The following is a 20,782-nucleotide window of genomic DNA, read 5'->3' on the forward strand; positions in this document are numbered from 1 at the left end:
ACTTCGGTAGAGTTGGTTTTCCTGGTCCAGGTTGCAGTGTAGTCCACGTTATTAGTCAGAGTCACTGGGCTCTGTGCAGTGCTCAATGTGTCAGTGTCGTTGTCCTTAGCAACAAGATGATGTCAAATGAGAGCTGTGTCTGCTAGACTTACATGGCTTTTTCTATCCCAACAACAGAGGTGGGGCTAAAAGGATCATCCAATGATAGCAGGGTGGGGGCTGTCTGAGGGGCTGGGACCCAATGGGTTATTCCAACAGGCATTCGTTCTAGCCATTAATAATATTTTGATAAGTACAGGTTTTATGAACTGCCAACCTCCAGATTCTTTATCACCACAAAATACGAAGTTCATAGAGCTCAAACTTGATATGTCTGGGACTTTTAGTTCACCAGGACAGGTTTCCAGGCTTTCCTGAGGCCTAGGAGATTAGTTCTTGGTCTCCAAATGCTACCCATAACATCCAGCTACAAATCTGTCATCTATTACTTTATACAGAATGGTGTATTGGAAATATAAAGAGCTGTGCTGCTACAGCCACAAATACTCCTTGGTATACTTTCAGCTCCTGGAACTGTGATGGGCTCACAAAGCTCAGTCAATAGTGACCACCAAGACAATCTTTATTCATGAAACAATTTTAGTGATTTGTTCCGCAGTACAGGCACAGACAACACAGGAAATGAGAAGAGTTTTTTTTATATTGAAGAAGTGAAATTTGTCATTCTGCATGTGAGAGCATCTCAAGTGAAACTATGACACCTCTGCTCCTCATCTTCCTATCCTGTAAGTACAGAACATCATTTAGAAAATACTATCAATTTAATTAAATAACTATATAGGATTATTAGTTTATTTTGCTGGGATATATATTTTCATATCTAAAATTCCATAAACAATACAAGGCTGGGAAATACACGGGTAGACAGTTTATGCAGCACAGAAGCTAAAGGGTTAAGACTTTTGCCTCCCCATAGTTTCCTTTGTTTCCATTGTTAACTGATATCTAATCAATGTAATGTTATGTATGTGTGTGATAAGTACATTACAAGCGCCTATACTAATGTGAATTGTTTTGTTTTAAAGTATGCTACAATATATATACATATAATTTAAATTGATTAAAATTTGTAATATATGTATTATTAAAACATTACTGTAAAATTGTAATATATATATATATTTAATGTACAGCACTGCGTAATACGTTAGTGCTATATAAATACTTTATATATTAATTGGGTGGGAGATACATTTATGGTACCACATCCGTGAAAAATCAATTTTGATGTAAATGTAACTTTCGGATTTTTTAGGTACCAGAGATCACTTAGTACATTATCATAAAAATATAGTGTTTATTTAATTTGCATACATTATACATATATAAAAAAAGACAATGTGTTAAACAGATGTTTTAAATCCCAAGGAACTCAATTAAATTGTTCATTGATAAACACATGAGTTCATTTTTGTGACTCCTTTACCTTTTACCACTAGGCTTCATCAGAAGGACGTGCTTTCATGTTGAATATATAAAGATTTTAGTACATTAATAGATATTTTCGTGTTAGTTATTTTAAAGTACCTTTAAATATTGGTAATTAATGGTTTAAAAAAACTTTCTCAGTGGACACATATTTCACTTCCACATGGCTCCTTGGCACCCCCAGCAATTTTGGTTACCTCTCATGTTTAGAAGTTTTGCAATGTACTGGACAATTTGTCAGGTGACTTTAAAAAAATGTTTTAATGACCATATTGTAACTTTAATTTATTCAATTTATGGAAATTTTGTTCCAATGTTTCCATTGCGACTTTTCCAACAATTTATTCACAATACCACATTTAGGAATTTCTCAATGAGCTTGTGATGCTGACAAGGTATCTTCACAAAGTAGAGAAAAATTAACAAAAATGAGTATATTCACTGACATTTTTGCATAAATAAATGTTTACAAACATCATGGAAATGTTTCACGGTCCGAACGCTCCCTTCCCTGGTAGCACAATCTCATAGACATAGAAGATGTGAGAGCAAAGAGAGAATCAGCAGAGGGTCAGATCTGGCAGCTCCGCAGGCCGGTTGTGGCTCGTGGGCTATAGGTTGGGCACCCTGGTGTTAACTCAAGATGAGCACAATTGAGAAATGCATTCTTCCCCCCAGAATTTTATCAAAAACAGCACATTTTTTCCATAACAATGAAATACATGGTAGTTATTGAGATGTTTAAAATAATTTTACTGTTTTTAAAGGTTAGGGTATGATTTTCGCTAGATCACGTTGGGGGCGGTTATTTCATCAACTGATCATTAGTGTATTCCGAAAATGTTGTTATATGGGGGGTTGTTGACTTATTATTGGTCTTCAGTGCCTAAACAGGCTCAACACCAGTAAACATTTCATTGAATTCAAAACAGAAGAAGACCTCCAGATGCCAAATTGTCACAAAACATTCATAAAAATATCCCAAGGTATTATTTAGGATAAACTGGGTTTAAAATGTGAAAAGGTAAATATAAAACTACACCAATCCTTTCTCTAGATATGCTGATAGTAACCACATTCAGATACACATCTTCCATAATATTGATGATTTCATTGTTCATTCAAATGTGTTCTTAATAAGTGTCAGGAACATTCCATAACAATTACACCTACCTAGTTACACAGGTAACTTTCTTGTCCAATCACAATAAAATGTGTCAAAGCAAATCTCCCGACTAAAAATAGGGCAAGAGAAGTGAAAGTTTATGAAACCACCCTGTTCTAATTACAAAAATACAATTGTCATACTGCTTGTGGATAGAAAGTGTTGCACGATTTGCATGATAATGGAACTGTTCTGTTTTTCAGATGCTGCTGTAGAGAGCTCAGGTAAGTTATTCAAGAATATAATATGAATATTGTGGACATCACGACCATGTTCTCCAACTCTTGAGGAGACCCTAGAATGAGTTTTACAATTTCTTTTTATTATACATACATTACATAGGCCATCACAACAGTATGAGCTTGTTGGACATTTCATATCTATGGGCGTGATTGGCTTTGATTGGCAAAGGTTTAGAATGTATCTGTGGGAAGTTGTGACCATTCAGCATTTGTGAAATTGGATACAGATGTTGTATGAGAAGAATTAGCTTAAAATGCTTTTTAAATCATTACAAACAATTTCAGTAAGGTTCAGGTCAGGGCTTTCTGCACACCATCCATGTTCTTCCATACCAAAATGGTCAAACCATGTCCTTCTGGAGATGACTATGTGTATAGGAGCCAGCTAGAACAGAAAAGGATCTTCCCTTACCACAAGATTGCACAATGATCTAATATGTATTTGTAGTATATGGTATGAACAGTAACTTTCACTGGAACTCGATCATTTGAAAGGTCTATCTGCATTTTTTGACTAGGTCAGTGGAATGCCCAGATGTCCACATTCTTTTGGCTATATATTGTATCTCTCTCTTTATTTTTTTAGTCCAAGTTGCAGTCAAACCTGTGGTAACGTTCACACCTGACTGGAAAGACATCTTTATCTATGAATCAGTCACTATAACATGCCATGTGGGATCCACTGTACAGGCGAACCAAAGATATTTCTGGTACAAAGACACCAAACCAATAAGTGTACATAAGCCAAGTTTCACCATCCAGTCCGCCGATGACTCTGACATAGGGGAGTACCAATGTCGCACACAAACTAGCCAGAAGAGTGATCCAGCCAAACTTGGCGTAATAAACTGTAAGCTTTTAGAATTTTCATTTTCATTTTTGAGCTATGTTAGTGGGTTTTTACATTTTTCAGGAGGCCTTAAACATTCATTCACCACCATTAATACTATTTTTTTACAACAGGTTGATGGTCATTTTTATTGGCAAGTCGTCCAAAAGGTTTAGACATCCCATGACATGACTTTTGAGAATTCTTATAGTGATGAGCTTTTTCATTGGTTGATGGTGTCAGGATATTTCTGCTCCCAATGACCAACAGCCAATCTAAATTTTTACAATTGCCTACAGCTTTGATATTCAGCCATAGAGGAAATGAATGGTTGTATAAAGAGAGCTGTGGTTGCCCAATGTGTATAGAAAGAGTTCCTTTAGCTAGATCATGGATAACCACAATTGGCCTCAATCGTAACAATAATAGAATTGTTTATGAATTTCCAAAATTAGTTGATAAATCCTCCCAAGGCCTTTTTTTATTAGGAAATATTCTTCCTATTAGATTGTAATTGTATAGACTTCAGAAGGGCAAGGAAGTAGTTTCATAAGAAAAGAAGTACTTCAATGAACTAATTAAAATATTTCCTTGTAAAGACTCTGGAATCAAGTGTTTTTAAAATTACTATTTTTTTACCATAAATGATTTTTAGTTAGCCTGTAATTTGCCTTTTATGTAGCTATTGAGGAGGAGTGAAGGGAAATACTAGCATACCATGTTTACTAACATCTCTAAGTCTGCTGACATTGCACTCAAGATGGCGGAGTCCATCAACGGTCTCAAGGTTTTAGGGTTAAAAAACACACATCAAATATGTTAAAGCCCAAATAATCCTAAATTATTATGTTTTAATTTAATGAATAGTCTAGCAAATGCATATCTTGGATGTAAAGCTCAGCAAGCTCATTGCTTACACTCAAGGTACATTCAATGGCAGCCATTCTCAATCAGGGATCCCCCAGAGGTTTCATGAACTGTGGATAGTTGACCTACTATTTTCTGGTGCCTGCATGGTTTCTGGGCCAATAACACTTTTCAGAACCAGTAGCATGACATGAGAGATCATTAGGTCTGATTTATTAAAGCTCCCCAAGGCTGGATAGGATACACATTCATCGGTGAAGCTAGGTGATCCAGCAAACCTGGAATGTATCTGGTCCAGGATTCAAAACATTTGCTTGCAAATAGAAAATGACTTCCAAATGAGTATGCTCTCCAGCTTTGGGGAGCTTTAATAAACCAGGGCTATTTTAACTTTAGTCTTTAGAGTAGTATACACACTACCACCGTAAGGGGAACATTCTTTCAACTTACCACTAAAATAATGGGCATTTATCCCACTGAATAATAATAAAATAGTTCTATTTTCATGAGACCTGGAGATAAGTTCAATTTTTGCTCTGGTTAAAAAGTTGAGAAAGAATGATCTATAGTACCAGAGATTTGAGCTCCCATTGGAGAAGCCTAAAATATAAAACAGGGAGAATATTGTCTAGTGTAGGTGTTGTAATTCAAAGTAATTTGAAGTAATTCAGATTTAGGAATTTAGAAGTGTTCCTGAAACTATAAAAGCACACCATAATTCATAATTCCATCATCGGAACACTATTGGATCATTGAATTCTGGTCCAGTTGGACCCGGGGAAAGATACCTTTGGTCAAATATTTGTAGAAATCCCAAATTTTCAATTTTTTGTAAAAAAATGTAAATGATGTCAAAGATAGATAAAAAAATATGTGCTGAAGAACAGTTAGGGATCCCTAAGAAAACCAACTGAGGAATTTCTGATCATTTTTGTAAATTAATGTTGTTGAGCCCACCAATCTCTTCTTTGGGATATCAATTTATTTGGTGGTTTGAATTTTTTATTGTTGAGTTTTTTGTAGTTTAGGTATTTTTTGGAAGAACTGTATTCAAAAGAAATGCCAATATAGGAAAACTTTTTTTGTCCTTTTTGAATTTCAGACCTACTTATCCTACAGAGACCTCTTGTTGTATATGAGGGCAACCCTTTTACTCTTCGTTGTCACAGCTATCCCAAGCTCCATGCCATGAACACAGCTTTTTACAAGAACAGAGCCTTATTACAGTTCTCTGTGGAGGATGATAACCTACATTTCACGAAGGTGGATCATAATGCATCTGGGATTTATCAATGCACCAAGCAAATATATTACAACAAAGAGCTCAGAAATGTCTCAGCTGAAATTTATTTATACGTTAAAGGTAAAAATCTGGTGTTTTGGAGGGTTATTTTCCGGTATCTCACGTGTCTGTTAAATTCTTTGGTTTCGTGGTGACTAATAATACACTGTGGTTAAAAAAGAACAGATTGTTTTAAACCCTTTAAAGTCACCGCATTGTCTGCCATCTGAATGGTACAAGTACGGTTAAATTGGTAAATCTAAATCTACTCACTAAATGCTGAAATCTTTTGAAATATTAGTTTTAATCTTTTTAAAACTGTTGATTTATTCACTGGTGATCCATGAAGTTCAGCGAATCGTGTTAGAGAGTGACAACTGTTTCATTTTTGTGCTCCTGTGTTGTCACCTGTCACACAAAATTTGCTTTTGCTGCATAGTACCGGAACCTTTGGGTGCCAGTTCCTACAGAGTGACCCATTTGCCTTAATTGTTGGGTATCTTTAACAAGCGCATGAGAGCTCTGTCTGTTTCCTAGCAAATCACTGTAATGATTACCTTTACTAATCCATACTGATGCACAGAAGAGACTGAGAGCGGTTATTGGTTGCATACCCAAACAATAATTTGACTGGTGACCGGGATAATCTAGAGTAAACCTAACTGTCACTGACTGCAGTCTCATCATCGGCAGTCTTCCTAATATTCTAGCTGCTCTACAGGGTGCAGTAAATCTATTACCCCCATGTAGGGTGCGTGACTGGTTAATGCTTGCTTCTAGTTGGTTACTAGTATGGACCTATCAGAAGCCAAGATTAAGCAGTCAGGCCCCCAGAGAGGGGAATGTGTTTGCATGTGGAAAAGTGGATTGGGTGGATTAGGAATAAATCAGTGCTGAAATGTTCTGTAGATATATCTTAAAGTTTCTGGGATATTTTGGAGATCACTATTATCCTACCATACTTATAATGCCAAAAATATTTTCCTGGGACCTTTCCCCTTGAAGGCTTTACACAATTTTGAGAAATTTTGAGAAAAGAGAAAATAACGGCACAAAGTGATATCATGGTGTTGATGTTTATTAAACATTTTGCATCAGATGTTCCTTCCTGTAGATGTTCACATATTTAAAAATAACCTGAGAAAATGCAAAGCACTTAGCAAAGCAGAAAGGTGGAAATAATGCAGGAAACCTGGTAGCTGCATCCTGAAAGCCTCATTGCTGATGGTAAATGAGGACAAAAATGTGAACATAACAAGCTGCAAGAGACTGGAAGTGGTTGAGTCTTCTGAAAACAGAGAATTAGCAGGGGATAGCACCTTACCAAGTGCTGAGAAAGTGGTGCAAATACAAAATATGAATATAGTGAGCTATAATGTATTCATGTATAACATAGATGGTGGTGTTACACATTCTAGAGGTTCCTCTGGTTATTAGCAGATATATCTCTATTGCATGCATGAAACCTCAGAAGCACAAGAGATCTTCATATGGCTCCCATTTATGGTTTTACAATGTACCATCGTAGTAAGCCTGTACAGATCTTGGCATATCAATCACACTGGGCACCAGTATTTTATGGACACACAGAGACTGTCCAAGCTTGATTCATGGGGGGTTCAGAAGAAGATAGAGCTAACCAAGTTTCTATTGTTGGAATCTTGGTGCTCTATGATCTCTACATAATGTTTAAATTTTGGGACCATGAGACCACGCTAATTTTCATATTTTAGAACCAATTTAAAAGTGCTTGCAATGTATATTTAGGGATTTCTTTAGGATTTCTTCCACAAATAATTACAAATTGCCATGTATTAACAATTACAGGTAGTCCCCGAGTTAAGGACATCTGACATACAGACGACTCCTAGACACGAATGAGGCTTCCCTGGCTGCATGCAGGACGGAGGCTTGATGGGGGGAGGGGGCAGTTTGCATGGCTTGCAGAAGATATCTTTTTCTGTTTTGCAACCTTTTGTAACTCTGTAATGACCTAGACAAACTCTGCAATTATTTCTTTTTGCATATTAAAGCACAGCTTGCTCCAAAAGGTAAGCTGTGCTCCCTAAAGTTTTTATTTTTGCTTTGTTTGTGATTAACTCACAGTGAGAATGTTTTACAGTAACTAACACCATGCTGCCTAATAATATGTTGAGACAAACATCTGTCCTAATTGCATTTATTGAAATAATGTACTTGTTTTGACCTAAAAATTCAATTTAAGAAGTCCCTATCTCGTATGTAACCTGGGGACAACCGGTATAAAAAAACAGCAACATCACATTTAACATTACACTAGTACATTAGAATACACTTTTGTATACAAAAAGTCATACCAATCTTCTTTCATCATATATGACTTTGTTCTTGTTCGATTTTTATATCTTCATAAAAAGAACAAATTTCCAAACTTTCATATATGACTCAAATAGAACAAATAGATACAAAAAGATAAAAACAAATACATTTTTACTGCATAAATTCATTTTTAGTCAACATTGATGTATTCAAAGTTCTCACAAGCACTTCTGTCCGTATTTTCATGCAAAAAGCATTACATTGTTTTGCATGGAAATTTATTTTACATTGTAGGCTTATAATTCTTAGGCATAACTCACCGAAATAGGTCCAAAATTTTATAAATTTATTATTAAACTTTAAATAAAAAAACACAGAAATCTGTTAAAAAAAGAGTGCATAAAAATAATGAAACCTGTAATAAAACTGTACAGTAGCATATATATATAATATAACTATATATTATATTATATAAAGATTTCTTTTTATTGGGCTCAATACAGCTATTTTGAATTGAATCCAATACAATCATATTTAAATTTCCCGCCACGCCTCCCGCACGAACCGGCACGTGCTCCAACATCACCAGGAAACTCCAGAGAATGTCAGTGCAGTCGACAGAAGAGGATGGGAGGATACTTTATATACAATAAGGACAATGAGGATCAAGCTAAGGAGTTACAACGGAGATTACAAGAGAGGGTATATATCAAGAAATTACTAAAATGAGTGTATCAAAAGGTCAATAAGATGGATAGAAATAGTATGTTATTCGGTAAAAAAAAAAAAAGCCAAGAAAAAAAGGACAAACAAGAAATATTATAAAATATTCAAGAAACCACTAAGAAATTGGAAGAATTTGTTAGAAATATTGGCCAATAAATTCAAATTATCTCCAGATTAAAACATTTGTTGGTGAAAGACCACTAATTACATATTGTAGAGGATTATCCTTAAAGGATAGTCTACTAAACATTTATCTTACAATAAATATGGAAATGTTGGAAAACAAACCTTTTGTTGCAAAAATGCACAGAATGTAGATGGATCTACTAAATGGGAGAACCTGATTATTACCTAAATTACAATGAGGTGTGAAATTTGAGCATTGTAGAATTACTTGGAGAAAACTGGAGTCATTTATATAGCAATCTGTAATTTTGTGATTTATGAGCACATATATTTATTTAATAATGGAAAAATTACAACAACCTTAAGTCAACATATGAGAATTAAACATAATTTCAGTGAATGGATGAAGTAAGATTTTGGGGTTTAGAACATGTCAAAACAAATGTGAGAGGTAGGGATGTGGGCAAAGTTTTACTACAGAAAGAAAGAAGGTGGATTCATAAATTGCAGACCATGACATTTCTGGGACTAAATTAAATAGCTAACTTTAAGTCATTTCTTTAGGGAAAGTAAAATACATGTTTTTTTTTTCTTTTACGTCCTTCATTTTACAAACATTCATGTTTTTTCATGCACTTGGTAATGTAAAAATGAATTTTAATATCATAACTAATTTGGAAATTGTAATAATTAAAATTTTTGAATGATTGGACTCCTAATGAGATAATAAGTTGAGCTAATTTGGAAATGCCACTCCCAATAACCCCAAATATGAATTGAAAAGTGACTTTATCAAAACCTACCAGTTTATTACTCTAATTAAGAGAGTCGGTTTAAGTTAATAAAGTGTTGGAAATTATATTAATTCATGTTTTAATTTATATTTTTGAATGTTGGATTTTTCCATGAAATAATGAGTTGAGCTGATTTAGAAATGTCAATCTTAACAGTAACTATGCTAACTAAATAGTGAATTCATGAATACATACCCCATTATTAATGAAATCCAATTAGGAGATGAACTGTAATTTATATTTATATCTCTATATGTGGCGGTGGTAGAAAGAAAATAAGTCTAATTACCCATGGTGACGCTCCACAGGGATCTGCAGGTAGGCAGGAAGGTGGGAAACTTGCCCTCCACAGTTAGGCACTAGCGGGGACGAAGTTTGGCAATTGACGCACTTCAGTTTCAAATATGTAGTTAATGATGAAATGCAGAAAAAAACGAAAGTCGTCATTTGATGCACTTCTGGTTTCAGAGCACAGTCAGGATCAGCTTGGAGGTGGTACCACATACATGTGGCGGCCATATTGGGAGTATATAATAAGGTGAGTGCTGTAAAAAAGGTACATACAGAAAGATTTGCTATACTTTAGATGGAGAGCAACTTTTGAATGGGAGTAAGTGAGAAACTTTTTTGGCCATATGGTAGTTATAAGATAATGAGTTTTGACTGAGCATTAGTAAAGCTTGGGTGAAGGTGTGGTAAATAGGGATTACGTTTTTATTTCACATGGATTTAGGAAGCTAGAGGGATATGAAGCAATTATAATAAGGTAATATTGAATTAGTAAACTTATTTATTGATTTAAGTACAATAGGTAGTATGATTGTTAGATGATGGAGTGTAATATATTTGGTTTGGGAGATATTTATTTAGATGATTGGGTGAAATGATACTGTAATTTTGTATGGGAGAAACATTGACGTGAATAGACTAGGATTACACCTTGAGGATGTAATGAATAGATTAAGGTGATATACTCATATGGATATGGAAGTGTAGACATTTATGGATGCATACACATAAACACATACAAATATATCTTTTTTTGGTTGAACACCATGCTCAGTATAAAGAAAAAATATTTTCCCTCCCTGAGAAAATAAGTATTTGTTGCTCTGTTTTCCTATTCTAATGCAATACTATGTGGTGTGGAAAAGTGTGAAAACGCTCTACAAAAATGTTTGGCTCAAGCAAAAATTATATTTCTTTTATTAAAAAATCACATTCCAAATGATTGAGAAACAGGTGGTCATTGTTGGGAATGGAATCTTAAAATAGTGAAGTAAGTGCATGTAAGAACTTTGAATACATCAATGTGTACTAAAAATGAATTTGTGTACTAAAATGTATTTGCTTCAATCTAGAGTTATATATAAAGGGTTTGAAATGTGTTCTTCTGATGAAGCTATAAAAAGTGAAATGTGTCAAAAACAAAGTCATATATGATCAAAGAGGATTGGTATCAAGTATTGGTTCTTGCAGACAAAAGAGAATTCCAATGTACCAGTGTAATTTTGAATGTGATTGTTGATGTTTTTATTTAATAATTGGTAATAAATGTTAATGAAAAATTCTAATTATTTGTGGCAGAAAACTGGATAGTACCTAAAAATCCCTTAATATACATTACAAACATTTTAAAATTTGCTATAAATAAGGGGAAGTGGTACATTATTTGATAATACTTCTTTCATTTTTAAACCAATGTCATATTTTAGAAATGTAACATCTTGGGTCTGCCAACCTACTAATAACATTATGAGGAAAGGAATATAGTTGGGAATTATGATAGGGACATCTTACTCCTGGAGCATTTAGGGTTAAAACAGACTAAAAGCACTGAATGACAATGAAGGTTAGTTTCAATGGGCAATAAAGGGAACATATTACTTTGTCTTAAGTTTTAGCATACTACCTCATATTGTACCCCCACTACCGGTTTCCTTTCTGAAGATCTCCCAGTTTGATTAGACTGGATCACTATCTAGGCCAATGGTTCTGCCATCCCTGCTTGCTCAGATAACACACAAAGGAAGTTACACACATTCTCTCATGAGTTAAATTATTAATGATTAACCAAATTCCATTATTTGTTCATTTTTTTCCAGACAGAAGAAAGACAGTACACAGCTTTCCTTGGATTCCTGTTTTGCTTGCTCTTCTTCTAACATTCATCATCTGTCCTCTGCTCTACAAGTTTAGATACAAGCTGTATCCATTGATGAGAGGTTGTCTTCAGAACTATCCGGTCACAGGTAATGTTCAAAGCTAAGGAAGCCAAGAATGGATAAACATTTCATAATAATGTTGTAGCAGACATGGAGTGATTACTGGAAGTGTGAAAAAAGTTGACAATCGGGTTGGGGTCAGGGATCTGTGCAGGTCCCTTGAGTTTCCTAATACTAAACTGGTCACATTATGAAGCTGGCTTTGTTCACTGGGGCACAGCAATACTTGTACAGAAGAGTGCCTGGAACAGAAGTGGTTTTATGTTTCAAAACCTACACTGTTGGCAAAGCTGATTTTGAAAGCTGTAACATTTACAGCAACCTTTACTGAAGACACCTCAACTCAGTTATTTGGTTTTGAGGGTAATGAAGAGGTTAGAAAGCTTTTATATCTGTGGTGGTCAGGTGTCAACAAATTTTTGTCCATATATTGGATCTCAGGTGCAGGTATAGGTGGATCGCAGGTGTCCATTGCACAATGAGCAACAGGTAAGTTAGGAATGTAGAATATGTATATATATATATAGAATATGTATATATGTATGTGTAGAATATGTCAAATTTGAGGCTATTAGGAGGTCTTCCAGGCAAGAAGATAGACCTTTGTGTACTCAAATATGCAATAGTTACATGAAAAGTAAAATGTAATGATAATGCTTAAGGTTTTCCTTGCTTTCTAGGAGAAGTTCTTTACTCTCCAGCATGGTTTTCTGATCTTGATATTATCACACATATATTGATACAAATAAAAATGTAAAAATAATAATGTGGACCGCATATACTTTTGTATTTTTAAAGATTCCTCAGAACCTGAAGAACAAAACAAAACAGGAGAAGATGTGAGTTACTCAAGTATTGAAACTGGTAACTTACAGAAAGGTGAGTCGCTTTCTGTAACTAGAGAACAATATTAAAGTAAACCCAAGATTTGTTCATGGAGGTCAAAGCAACAAAATTTGACCTAAAGTATATCTAAAACCATTTTTCGATTTTGGCTTGAATAAAGATTGGTTAAAATTGTTTTATATTTTTAATTTCGTTCACACTACTACAAATGAACTAGCTTTTATTTGCAATTAAACATTATAACACACTGAAATGAAAACAAACACATAACAAAAAGTTAAAGAAATCGAATAGTGAATTGATTTGAGAAAATCAATTTTTTATATCATTTTTTTAAACCCAAAAATGTCATTTGATAAAGAATCTTGGTTTATACCTGGATAACACTTAGTGGAATATCCTGGAACTGCATTTGTATGATAGATCAGAGCTATCAAAGCCCATTATCATATCTTGTTATATATCTATTGACCTGTTTTTCATTCCCTTGTGCAGCTTGTCCTGTTTCACAACATCAAAATGTAAGTATTTATTTATTGTCTATTATGTATGTTAAAGGGAAATTCCATTTTGCACTGAGTTTGTGCCGATTTTTCTGTTATTGTCAACATTTTTTTTTTATTCACTGAATTATTATTTTTTATTTATTAGGCCTTAACTTGCCAAATTGACCTTGGCTCTTTTAAAGTGACAGTTAGTTATTTGACTGAGAACTTTGTAAAACCCTCCATAAGTACATATGGATAAAAAGACAGAAGAAAGGGGTTTGCGGCTAAGAAAGTTTCGTTGAAATGTTATTTAGATATTAATACACTTTAAAATCATACATAAATATGATACATACATTCCTTTTAATATCCAAGTCTATTTGTAATGTTACAAGCCTGGGATATATGTGCTAGACAAGTGTACTATAACCAAGTAAGATATAAAACGGTATTAGTCATAAAATCCTGACGCGTTTCACCATGCTTGGCTTCTTCAGGGGTATGATAGCATAAAGACTGTGTGTAGATTCAAAAAGAGAACAATAAAATATATTGCAACCTCAAATGAACCATATTGAGTACCAGGTATATCTGCATGGTAAATGCTTACATATAGTTTCATATAATATATAGAATATGTACATTTATCCTTAACATAATTGTATACATAATAATGACATAATAATGAGTGTAATATGCACAAAAAATATGTATAGTTATACTGGATGGTATTATAATATGGTAATTAAATTTGCATAAAATAATTGTAAAGAAATCCTTCTTTGAAGGTATCTCTAATACTCAGGGAACAGGAATTATTGTAACACATAGAATAAAGTGCCAAATTGGCTTATTTATGTTTAGGCGATGGATAGCAATATTCACGACAATAACACTCCGGTGAGAAGGTAGGTGAGGTATATTCGGCAGTAGGTAATGCTACAAAAATGAGATAATGTTATGTTAGTATAAGTCAAATATAAAATAAAATGATAGTGATAGTGTTTATACTCTTGTATAATTGCTTGTGTCAGCATACATACCAATCAGGTGAAGTTTATGATGAGCTAAGAGAATGTTTAGGCCAGATTAAGCAAGTAGTTGTTCAGAGAGAGAATATTTTCATCCATCCATGTTCAATGGAATAGAACTGTGGGTGAACAGTAATACTCCAAAATCTGAAGGGATTAATAAGGGTTAATAATGGTATGAAATACATTTACTGTAATAAGGTAAAAGATGTTGTGAGGAAATTAGATAAGTACTCGGAGCAGATGAGTTTGAAGTCCCACTGTACTTGGTTTAGGAACTGTTCTGCCTGGTCCCGTGTACTAAAATGACATTGGGTCCCACCGAAGGGCTATAGCCATGTGGAAGTCTGCTTATTAAGGCATGGCTTCCAGCGTGACCTTCCAGCATGACATCATGGGGGCTCCGAATATGTCATGGAGAACTCTGATCAGTAGGACTGACCTCCCCTATACACAGATGCCAATCCCACAATAGAGGGCGATACCGTATCGGCTAAATGCAGAAGGTAACTGGTAGATTGGTGAGGTGTGTAATAGGTATATAGGTATACATGTAAATCCGTATTTAGCTATGATACATGATATGATGTAGCGAGTAAAGAAAATGATCTATATGGAATCTATAGATGCTATTGATGGATCAGGTAAAATTCGTAATAGTATAGGTCATAAACACTCGGTTGTGGTAGCCCTATTTTATTGTTGTGATGGAGTCTACTAAATAAAGTGGCTTTGAATATCCAGTGAATATGTGTCATATGTGTAACCGCCATATATGTGAGAAGAGCTTACATTTATTTAAAATATGAGATTATTGTTGTGACACTCAAGTACATTTATTCAAATAATATATAGGTATAAATAGCCAACAATATGTTAAGAGTACTCTGTGTAAAACAAAGTAACCAAACTAAATAAAACGAACTTGGTTTTGGAGATATGTTTTGCTATCAAAGATAAAGATATTCCTGTTCAAAATTTAGGTAAGTAACGAGAAAATAAATTTGTTATGTTTGTATGCTGTCTTTTTATCCATATGTACCCTTGATTATTTAAAAAGGTGGCTCCCCACAGCAGTCTAAGGGAGGAAAAAAAATTTTATATCAGTTTAAAAACCCTGTACATTGCATTGGCACTGAATATCAATATTAACAATGCTTCTTTTTCCGGCCAGCAGGTGGAGCCTTATTTGCCTTTCAGTTGGATTACTATATTTCCCTATCTCCTGCTCTAGAAACCTGGTTGTTTACAGAGCTCAGTAACTCAATTGAAAATTACACACAGGTGAATAGGATAATTCAGGCTTTCTTCATCTGACATTTTAGTGGGACACAGAAGAGTGAATTAGCTAATGGCATAGGGACAGCTCATTTGTTCACAAACTGAATGTTATCATGCTGCCTAGTGAAAAAGGTGAAGCTTGGTAATTCAGCCATCTATTAAATACTAATTTGTTAGGCAAAGATTGTACATGCGGTAATCACTTCATAATCAATCAATTCATAATTAAATATGTTTCACAAATACAGGCATAGTAAGTACCTGAATTTGACCTGTTATCAGCCTTTGCAGTCCCTGTACAGCAGGGGTTAAGTGTGAAAGAAAAGAGCAGTAGAAGAAGCCAATCACCTTTTGTACTGACAGGCAGCATGCTAATAGGAGAAGAAAGCAAGGTGAAAAATAGATGAGTGCGACTTCACAATTCACTGACAGTAGTACACTGCAGGGGTCCTACCAGCTTTGGTTTTTAGGTAGTGGAATCAATGATGTTGTACATCAGACTGAAAACAACTAGTGGCAAAAAAAGGTACTGCAGGAGGAATCTATGATGGTACCTAAAGCAACAAAAGGCTGAATGTTACTTTTATCTTAATGGTTGGTCAGAGTAATAAGCCAATCTCTACACAGAGGTCCAGAGACCATTTAGAATGAATCCATAAACTCTGTAGGCAAAAAGTACAAAAGACTCAAATACACTCAACCTATATTTACCTGCTGCAAATCATGCCATTGCTTACACAGGCATTTTCATCCTTTAATGGATTATAAAAATTGCTTCTGAGCTGTCAGATTTCCAAATTATGATTCCCATTTTAGGTAACTATTTCTGCTCTTCCTATTTTATAGTTTTTATATATATATATATTTTTAACCCTCATCACAATCATTTTGTTCTTCATTTTTAAAAGTTAAACTGTTTTAAGAAGAGATGTTTTATTTTTTTTTCTTTTCTCCAACAGCTTGATTATTCTATAGTATACTCACATGTGAACCATGTCGATTCTTTGGATTCACCGAAAATAACATCTGTCAGAACCATTTATGATGTTGTTAAATTTGAATAAAATGAGACAAGAGAATTCTGTTTAAATCTTATTATTCAAGTTATTGTGGATATATAATCTGTAAATTCTGTACATATTGTAAACCTAAATGAAAACCTCATTATATTAAATTTATAATATGCAGTAGACAAGCAGTACAATGATATGATGAGATCATTAACTTGTCATATTTATTTTAACATTGGTCCACAGACTTTTTTAAAAATCAATTTTAAATTAAACAGTTCACTGTTCTGAAAAAAAGAGACACATACCATTTGTTTTAGAAGGTTGTGGAGATGGAAGCCTCATCTACATCAAGTAAATGTCAAGTAAATCCAACATAGCAGGTTTACGTTAAAACACTAGTTCCATCAGAATATACTATTTTATTGGTGTTACTTGGATATTCTGGACTTCCTGGCACAGGGTATTACTTAGATATCCCAAGACTAGTGTTACCTTAAATTTTTATTTTAAAATTACCTTAAAGTTTTATTTAGACCCCCCGTCTAGGGCTTCCTGTGACAGGCTGTTACTTGGACACATTAACACTGGACTTTTATGGGACAGGGTGTTACTTGATCACCTTGGAACTGAACTTTCCAAGGACAGAGTGTAACTTGGTAAGCTGGAGACTGGTCCTTCTGGGCTCAGGCTGTTACTTGGACATCTTGAGACTGGGAACTCTGTGGGTTAGGATGTTACTAGGACAGGTTGGAACCGGATCAACTGGACCATGGATGCCCCTTCTAGAAATGTTTTAATAAACTCTTTCCTGCTGTCCTGTCTGATTGTTTCTGTAAGACTGTAAAGTAAAGAAAGTGTATCCCTTTATGGAGGACATGTTGGTTCTGAGCCTTTCTTGGTGGTACTGGGACATCCTTACATTAGTGCTTCCTTTTACAGGGTGTTATTTGAGTATCCTAACACTGTGCCTTTCTGGGACAAAAAGATCTTTGGACACCCCGATATTAGTGCTTCTGGGGACAGGGCGTTGTTTGGACATCCTAGAACTGGGCCATTCTGAGGCAGGGTAAAATTTAGACTTTATGGGACTGGTTCTTCCTGTGATAGGATGTTTCTTGGGCAAATTCACCCTAGGAAAATATGGGACAAGGTGGCATCACCAGGACAGGAATAGAGGGGACCTCTCCTAGGTGTGTACCAAGCTAACATACCTATTAGAGATACTGGCATCAATAAAAGCATGAAAGAACTTCTAGGTCTGTCCTAATCCACCTAAAATTTAAAAAAAAAAATTAAGAAACAAATTTGATTTCTGATGCAGTATATGTCATTTAGGACTAATTTAGGAGCTTTAGAGAAAAATATAATACTACCTTGTGCTAGGATTTAGATCTTATTGTGGGTAAATAGGTGTATTACAGAAGTATGGTGTAATGTTGAAAATACTGTGTTAACATTTATTATGTTTATGTGTTTTTTGTGTTATTATGTAAGTAAAGAGGTTTATTTCTCTAACCCTTTGTTGTCTGCATTGATTTTGTTTGTTTTTTCCACGCTATACCTCATTTCTAGTGTGTTTAATCATATTCTGAGTTTTTGGTAGTTGTGGACGTATATTGAGCTATCCTTAAAAGGGAAATAGCTACATTATCAGGGCAGCTTAGAAAACTTGTGTAACTAAAGTTAGCCCTAGACCCCCACCCACCCTTGTCACCACTGCAGGAAGTGAGAAAAAATCATGCAATGGAGAAAATGGTCCTGATTTATTAGTCTGATTATAAGTCTTTTACCGTTTGCTAGCAAATGTTTTTATTCCTGCACCAGATCCATTCCAGGTTTTCTAGATCACATAGCTTCACTGATGAAAGTGTATCCTCTGCAGCTTTGGAGAAATATAACCCCCCTAGGGGTAATCCCAAGTGTGACTCGGGGTGGATTTAGATGCTAAACGCGGTAATCCTGAGTCACACTTGGGGTCGCTTTAAGCTAAAAAAAAACCCTACTTACCTTCCTCCGTTGTCATCCCCCATCGTCCTGCTTCTCCCCGCAGGTCCTGGGGTTTCCTGTGGCGTCGGTGCAGGCGCAAGTTGGTGTGGGCAGAGCGAAGGAAATTCAAATAATTTTGTATTGAATTCAATAAAAAGTAGCTGTATTGAGTCCAATACAAGGAAATCTTCATATAATATATATATATATATATATATATATATATATATATATATATATATATATATATTATATATGCTACTGTACAGTCAAATTACATTTTTAACATTTTTTTAACAGATTTTCTTTTTGTAAGTTTATTATAAAATTAATTAAATTTATTATCTATTGGACATATTTTAGGGAGTTATGCCTAAGAATTATAGTCTACAATGTAAAATAAATTTCCATGCAAAAAAAATTGTAATTGTAAATTGGGCTTCAGGTGATAAAAGCCTACAGCAATGTGTAACAGGGTAGTTTTTTTTATGGGCAGAGTTCCACCTGTTCTGGCAATGGCCTATTGATGAAATTTTAGGGGGTGTTAGCCACAGGTGTTTCACACTTGCACCTCTAATTGTGTTCACCTGCACTGCAGCGTTCATGAAAAATTGGTGTTCAGGTGCTGGAAGCCTCCAGCAATGTGTAACATGGTAGTTTTTTTTTTATGGGCGGAATTCCACCTGTTCTGGCAATGGCCCATTGTAGAAATTTTAGGGGGTTGAAGCCACAGGTGTCCCCCACTTGCACCTCTAGTTTTGTTCACCTGCACTGTACCGTTCATGGGAAATTGGGCTTCAGGTGATGGAAGCCTCCAGCAATGTGTAACATGGTAGTTTTTTTATAGGTGGAGTTCCACCTGTTCTGGCGATGGTCTATTGATAAAATTTTAGGGGGTGTTAGCCACAGGTGTCCCACACTTGCACCTCTAACTTCTTTCACCTGCACCACACCGTTAATGGAAAATTGGGGTTCAGGTGCTAGAAGCCTCCATCGACGTGTAACATGGTAGTTTTATTATGGGCGGAGTTCCACCTGTTCTGGCTATGGCCCATTGATGAAATTTTGGGGGATGTTAGCCACAGGTGTCCTACACTTGTACCTCTAATTTTGTTCAACTGCACCGCACCGTTCCTGGGATGTTGGGATTCAGGTGATGGAAGCCTACAGCAATGTGTAACAGGGTATGTTTTTTTTGGCCTATTGATGAAATTTTGGGGGGTGTTATCTACAGGTATCCCCCACTTGCACCTATGAATTTATTCAACTGCACCCCATTGTTCTTGGGAAATTGGGGTTGAAAGTGGGAAAGGGGACAGTGTACTGTATTATGAGCATTTTCTAGTTTTGTGACAGGTCTTTATAAATTTTGGGGTCGCAACTCCTTGCTGTGTAAGTGGCCCCGGGGGTCCCTAAATTGTTTGTTTAATTTTGGGCTTCTAGACACACTAACTTTTTAAACAGCAACCCTGATTTTCAATTATCACTACTTTTTATAATTATGACCCCCATATTTTGTAATATATTAAAGGTGTGGAGATGAAATTTGGGGTACTGCTAGCTATGAGGGTCCCCTATGTACGTTGAAAATTTCAGGTCAGTAGGATATACTGTTCAGGAGATATAGGGGTTTGTACAGAGAGAGATGTAAGGCTGTAGTAGATGACATCCTGCATTCATACGCAAAGTGAAAGTGAAACTATCCTGACGATTAGTTTTTTGTACCCACTCACTGGTATTCGCCCCCTGGCAGTTATTTTTCATGGGTAGTTTTTTCTTTGGTTAGGACACTGTCCAGGATAATTAGGTTGTTCTGCACCTGCGTGAATTGTCGCGCACGCCCAGTAAGATTTTGGTTGCTTCACAGGGTGGGGCAGCTTGCGGCCTTTTTGTAAATAAAGCTTGTATGTACATTACACGGCTTGTGTATCAGGGGTAGTGGTTGATAGGTAATATTCAATGTGTTCAGCCCGTCTGTAACTGGGCGTGTTTAGATGTTTTACTCACTCCCATATAGGAGTTCTATTGAACAAAGTTAATTACCCTAAATTTGCCTATATCTGGGCAGGTTTAATGGTTTAAACTTCTCCCATAT

The 20,782-nt window shown here is 35.3% G+C and overlaps 1 protein-coding gene across 1 annotated transcript; it reads left to right on the forward strand.

Annotated features, from left to right (window-relative positions):
- The first annotated feature begins 743 nt into the window (after positions 1-743).
- Positions 744-16,918, forward strand: LOC140342036 (low affinity immunoglobulin gamma Fc region receptor III-A-like). The gene is made up of 8 exons (XM_072428034.1): positions 744-785; positions 2,857-2,877; positions 3,482-3,745; positions 5,694-5,954; positions 11,923-12,069; positions 12,841-12,921; positions 13,384-13,409; positions 16,648-16,918. The coding sequence occupies exons 1-8, from the start codon at positions 755-757 to the stop codon at positions 16,750-16,752; spliced, it is 936 nt and encodes a 311-aa protein (XP_072284135.1). The 5' UTR covers positions 744-754; the 3' UTR covers positions 16,753-16,918.
- Positions 16,919-20,782: the final 3,864 nt, after the last annotated feature.

The sequence above is a fragment of the Pyxicephalus adspersus genome, chromosome 12 (assembly GCF_032062135.1).
Source record: "Pyxicephalus adspersus chromosome 12, UCB_Pads_2.0, whole genome shotgun sequence".
NCBI classification, from domain to species: domain Eukaryota; kingdom Metazoa; phylum Chordata; class Amphibia; order Anura; family Pyxicephalidae; genus Pyxicephalus; species Pyxicephalus adspersus.

Excerpts from the sequence above, each read along its gene's own strand:
- LOC140342036 (XM_072428034.1), top strand. The coding sequence starts at position 755 with ATGACACCTCTGCTCCTCATCTTCCTATCCT. Across the intron at positions 786-2,856 it reads GCTCCTCATCTTCCTATCCT|ATGCTGCTGTAGAGAGCTCA; the intron begins GTAAGTACAGAA and ends TCTGTTTTTCAG. Across the intron at positions 5,955-11,922 it reads AATTTATTTATACGTTAAAG|ACAGAAGAAAGACAGTACAC; the intron begins GTAAAAATCTGG and ends ATTTTTTTCCAG.